The 6,038-nt window shown below is 34.4% G+C and overlaps 1 protein-coding gene across 1 annotated transcript; it reads right to left on the minus strand.

Annotated features, from left to right (window-relative positions):
- Positions 1–2,342: 2,342 nt before the first annotated feature.
- Positions 2,343–4,635, minus strand: LOC115716538 (phytochrome-interacting ankyrin-repeat protein 2). The gene is made up of 3 exons (XM_030645350.2): positions 3,784–4,635; positions 2,876–3,047; positions 2,343–2,756 (listed from the first exon to the last, which is right to left on the minus strand). The coding sequence occupies exons 1-3, from the start codon at positions 3,919–3,921 to the stop codon at positions 2,542–2,544; spliced, it is 525 nt and encodes a 174-aa protein (XP_030501210.1). The 5' UTR covers positions 3,922–4,635; the 3' UTR covers positions 2,343–2,541.
- Between the last annotated feature and the right edge of the window lie 1,403 nt (positions 4,636–6,038).

Raw genomic sequence — 6,038 nt, forward strand, 5'->3', positions numbered from 1 at the left:
CCACCTACTACCCAAAAAAGCATCCTCAATAGCTTTGTGGTCAATGGTTTTTACACCACGAAAACAAATTTCTACCAACTGATTTGATTCCTGTGAAAACAACAACTTGTTGCAATCACCGAAACAATCAATTCCAGTAATCAAATAAAATTCCTCAGCACTAAACCGTATGCAACAGCCAGCAACCTTAGCCCAAAACTCTTTAGGATTGGGCTGGAATACTTCCCTCAATAATAGACTATGAACAACTTGGGGATGGAAAACAAACTCAGGCATATCTAGAAAATGACCAAATTGAGTCTCACGAAACATGGACAGTAAATTGACAGATAAAGTTTTCTTAATATTATCAATGACAGAAAAAAGACTAGTGCAAACACATTTAGATCTGTAATAATCAGAGGGACTAAATTTGTAGTCCCATACCTGCAACATAACCAAAATGGCAACAATAAAAATAAATTGTGAATAATCAAGTATAGCAACTATAATAAAACTATAACAAAACTAAAAACAAAATCCCAAACAGAAACAACCATACAAATATAAACTACAAACATCTGAAATCGTATTGATACCTAGAAACTAACAGCAAACAACTATACCTAATAAAAATCCCAAAACACATCAAACATAAACATATTAAACTATAAACAAACTAAGAGGAAACTACAACCAACTGATTACACACACTAAAACGAAAACATAAGTTTCAAAAATATCTAACAATAAATTACAAACACATACCGAACCTAAAACACAAACGAACACTGTAACGAAAGTAAATACAATCAAATTAAAAAGCCAAACCCAAAAAAGAACAAAATAAATTGATCAAACAAAATTAAAGACCTAAAAAATTAAACAACATCAAACGAAGTTTTAAAAGCGAAACCCTAAAATTTCACAAAGTAGAATAAACAAAAACGCAGAAACTGAAAATACAATAAAATGTTCAAAAAAGGGGGAAACGAAAATGAAACTGAAAACCAACCTCGGTTCGAACCTCGGCAGCAACACTAGCTTTTTTCCCAAAAACTTCATCAACCATTTTCTCTTCCACACTGAGCTTTGATTTCTTCTTAGGATGTGGCCTCCCATGCTTGGTTAAAGGAGGAGCAAAATCAGAATCCTCCTCTTCAATAATTGGACGTTTACCCTTTGCTTTGTTATCTAGAGATTTCAATCCCATTTTGAAATTTTTTCTCTGAACAAGGGAAGGAGATGAGGATGAACGAGTGATAGCCATTTTAAAAAGAAATTGGAAACAAAAATAAACTGAGAGGGAAAAAACCGTGAGGAATCGTGGCTTTAGTGGGAGTTGAAAAATTTTGGAAGAACAAAAAATGAGAGGGAAAAAATCGTGATGAATCTTGGGTAGTTATGCTTCAACAATGGAGATTATTGATCTTTCAAAAAAAAAAAACTGAAAATAAATCAAAAATCAAATGAAAACAAAAGGAAAAAAGAGAGGGAAGTGATTGGAAGTTGATTGATGTTTGATAGGGAAGCCACACGTGTCTGTACTTGGAATTGATGTTTAAGTGGTATAATTATAATAAAATAAAAAGAAAAGGTAAAAATGATGATGTAAGCATGTAGGAATTTTTATGTAATAAATTGTGTAAATTAAATTTTTGGTATAAAAATTTCTACTATTTAATAATAAATATTTGAATTTTAATCGTTCTAATTTTTTTTTATATGATTATGTAGTATTATTAAAAAAAAATTGTATAAAAACAATTAGAATTATGAAAAAAAAAAAGTACATATAATTTAATAATCAACTCACTTGTAAAAATAAAATATAATAAAAAGTAAAACCCAAGTTTGACCCGTAAAAAACAAAAGGATCAGCTCAAATAAACCGCGACTCGAGTTCGAATTATCATGTCAGACTTGCACTTTAAAATATTGACATAACACAAGTCAACATGACAATACATATGATTGCAAGCTTTTTAAAATATGAACCGCACCAACAAGTATTAACAACTATACATCTTACCATACACTCACTCATCCCTATTTTCATCCTAAAACTTACAAATTCTAATATGTATGAAAGCCAAATAAAAGAGTATTCCATTAGTGAGCAAAAAAAAATATATATTTTTTAAAATAAATAAATAAATAAAGTTTATGCTCCATTTAGGAAAAATGCTATAGGGTATACATGGGTGCCCGGCATCCTTAGGTGATGGCATTTATTTACTATTCCAACTTCTATCCTACACCAAACATCAAACATAATAATATAATAATAACATAATTCAACACAACCCTGCATTGCAAGGGAGGCTGTGTAGTGTACTGCAGGTCAGCCAACTGTAACCAGGTTTGTAAATATGACAAGACTCATCACTCGTACTACTCCATTAAAATAAAAGTTGTCATTCCCAAACAACCACAAAATGACACCACAACAACAATGAACACAGTAACAAGTAGTATGGTATATTCAATAGTTACAACATAACAGCACCAAGCGAACCCAAAGGATCCAGATAAATCAACAAACTATTAAAGCATTGTAATTTAGCCTTCAGAGCTGGAAGAAGTTTCCCCAGAAGACAAGCTCTCTTGTTGTAGACGTTCCAACTCCTCATATGCCCAGTCAAGGCCGGGACAATAATGAAGTGGGGGGTTGAACCTGCAATCATTAATATCGGGTGGTAAGAATGCTCCATTCTCAACTAAAAACTTCACCGCTGCTCTCCTCCGTTCTTTGGCTGCATTGTGAAGTGGAGTCCCTAATTTGGCATCGAGAGGGTGACAGTGATAATAATTAGATATAACCTTACAAATATTTAAACAGAAGGAGGAGGGGAGAGGGGGAGGAGAGAAAGAAAAACTTCATGAAAACACTCACATCCACAGGCACCCTTAGTTCTAGCATCAATATTTGCTCCACGCTCAAGTAGTTCGTCCATAACTGAAAGGTGGCCACCCTCGGCAGCCAAATGGAGAGGAGTTGCCCCTTTCGATTTGGGGCCCCAAGTTGGCACATTCACGTCCATTCCATTATCAAGAAGACGCTTTACCTGCTTGAAGAGAATTACCACTTATCTTAATCGCAGGAATAAACATCAAATGAGTCATCACAGTTACCTTAGGAAATATATTTCATTTTACTTAAATCCTAATAGAAAATCATACTGTGAAGAAGTACTAAGGGCTGGAATGCAGCTACCTGAGAAAGAACATGCTCAATCTAAACACCAAGTCCATCATAACTTAAGAATATTTAACCAGACTGATACATAACGACCAATTTCTATAATAGATGAAAGAGAAAAAGAAAGACTTTACTTTCCAAATAAAACGTATTGGTGGTGAGACGAGAAAGCTCATCCCCAAAACTCTACTTTAAGAGCCTTGAAATGAATAACGTTAATTGGTTCCAAAAGCTCCAAATGAGAATTCAGTAGAAACTTTTAAAACAACAAAATACAAAGAAATCGGAGACTACAGCTGATTAATAAGGACTAAAAGAGAACAAACATAGTATTAGGGTATAGCTATGCTATCTAGCTCACCGAACACCCAACTTCACAATAAAAGACAATATCAGAACTAAACTCTAGTGACCCATTACCATCACAGTTGGGTGACATTTACAATTTACTCCTAACATCTAATTCTATGGTCTCCCCAATTTACAACTCTCTTAACATAGCATACTCACATAAGTACTCCGAAGAAATAATTTTATGGAAAATACCCAAATTGAAAGCCCAAAAGAACTAAAAAAGACGGCATAAAGGGAAAGTTCTTTACCTGTTTAATATCCCCTTTACGCGCCCCAACATGAAGCAAAGTCCAACCTCTATCATCCCTGTCGACCTCAGATCGAAACGAGCGCCTCCTAGACAAACTTCGTCGCAAAGCACTAATCTGATCCTGATCTTCAACCATACTGTTAATTTTCGTCTAAACACCAAGCTGCACCGAAAAAGAAGTTCAAGATTCTATCTTGAATCTTGAATATGAGGACAATGAAATCCCAAAAGGGTTGATCGAATCTTCACAGAAAAGAAGAAGAAAGTAAAAAAAGTGTAAATAGAAAAGATCAATATCTGGGAAAGCACAACCTTGCACAAGATTCTAATGGAAGATATCAATTGATAAAAAAAAAAAAGAAAAGGGGCTGAGAAAATTAGCGAGAGTGATTGGCGATGCAGTAGTTAGAGGACAAAGGATTGAGACCAGGACCGAAGACACGGAGGTTCTGAAGAGAAATCATGACAGAAATGACCAACTGCGATGAGATTTCGAACATAATTGGGAGAAACCTACGACTCTCTTTCTGGTGATAAATTTATAATGCGAGGAGAAACCCTTTAGAAAAACGCGAAGATGGGTTTAGAGAAACTCTAATTCCATTCGGAAAGGGAGAGAGATTGGGCGGATTATATAGAAGAAGATCGACGCCTGCGACGAGAAACCAATCCAAACCAAACCCTAGGAATCTCCCAATTCGAAGAGGAGACAATCGAGAGAAAGACAAGTTATTTGTGTGGGCAAATATTTTTCCTTTACTAGATTTTATTTCGCTTACTATCCACGCGGCCACGTTCTTTTTTTTTTCTCTTCATTTTTTTTAAAAAATTGCAGGTTTCACCACTTGCGCGTGTAATTTTTCAAACCGAAATTCGACTGTAAGATTTTAAAATCACAAAAATTATACTGTGAAAATACGGTATAATACAGCGGGATTTAAGCCAATTATACTATCATCGTTATCAAATATTATAATAAAAATTCAAAAATTAATCTAATAAAATTTTAAGAATAAAAAAAAATCTTATTAAAGTTTTAACATCATAACATACATATTAACCATCAAGTCATTTATATTTTTTTGAGAATAACTTGTGCTTCATTAAATAAAACCAGACAGTACAAAACATACAAGTTAAATGGATGGCAAAGAACCATTCCACACAATCTCATTATCTAATCCTAACCCAAATTTTGCAACCCAATGAGCCAATTGATTAGACTCTCTATACACATGTTCAATTCTCAGGTTAGGACTGAAAGATAACAAGTTTTTAATACCCACTAAAACATCATCCAGAGGACTAGCATTCCAATTACAAGAATTAAGTTTATCTACAATAGTTTTACAATCTGCCTTTAAAATATCCACTGGAAGATGAAGTAGTTGCACCCAAAAAAGAGCATGATAAATGGCCTTAGCTTCTGCCATAATAGCAGGGATACTTCCAATACAGGGTTTAGCCACACCAGCTTTAACAACACCAGACTCATCAGCCACCACAATACCATAACTATGCTTTTGACCACGAACATCAATGGCAGCATCAGTAAAAACCTGTAAATAAGAACGAGAAGCACCTGCCGAGGCCCTATTCAAAACCTAATCCGACACACGATTCTGCTGAATTTTTTGCTGAGCATCCAGATACTGAAAAAAGTAGTTGATACTCCAATCAAAGATATCAGTAACAGGGATAACATTCTTATGATGTATGTAATTATTTCTGTTATTCCATAATGCCCAAAGAAAGCAAAACAAAATGCTAATATATTCCTTATCCAACACTTCAAAAGAGGTCAACAAAAAATCAGTAATATCAAGATGTTTATATTTAAGGTAATGATCAACAAACCTAGAGGATTTCCAAGCCTTTTTCAATCTGGAACACCCTAACAGAGCATGATGAACCGTCTCAGAATTACTTTTACAAAAAGAACAAAGTGGGGAATCAATAATATGACGAGTAAAGAGAGAGGAAGCTACTGGAAGGGTGTGAGACACGACTCTCCAAATGAAGTGTTTGATTTTCAGAGGGGCTTTAGAATGCCAAACTTTATTCCAAAATTTCCTTGAAGTTACAACAGACGAAGTAGATGGGATATCCTGATAAGAGAGAGCTAAATGATAGGCTGACTTAACAGTGAAAATACCTGAGCTATCTTTAGACCAAATAAGGTCATCTTTTCCAGAAAACCCAGTAATTGGAACATCTAGGATATCCTGAACATCAGATTCAGAAAAATGATGC

Source organism: Cannabis sativa, chromosome 5 (genome assembly GCF_029168945.1).
Source record: "Cannabis sativa cultivar Pink pepper isolate KNU-18-1 chromosome 5, ASM2916894v1, whole genome shotgun sequence".
NCBI classification, from domain to species: Eukaryota; Viridiplantae; Streptophyta; class Magnoliopsida; order Rosales; family Cannabaceae; genus Cannabis; species Cannabis sativa.

What these genes read in the sequence shown, in the direction of transcription:
- LOC115716538 (XM_030645350.2), bottom strand. Translation starts at nt 3,921, where the DNA reads ATGGTTGAAGATCAGGATCAGATTAGTGCTTTGCGACGAAGTTTGTCT. An exon ending in GTAAAGGGGATATTAAACAG is followed by an intron (nt 3,048 to 3,783) that starts GTAAAGAACTTT and finishes CTCTTCAAGCAG; the next exon opens with GTAAAGCGTCTTCTTGATAA. An exon ending in AACTAAGGGTGCCTGTGGAT is followed by an intron (nt 2,757 to 2,875) that starts GTGAGTGTTTTC and finishes ATGCCAAATTAG; the next exon opens with GGACTCCACTTCACAATGCA.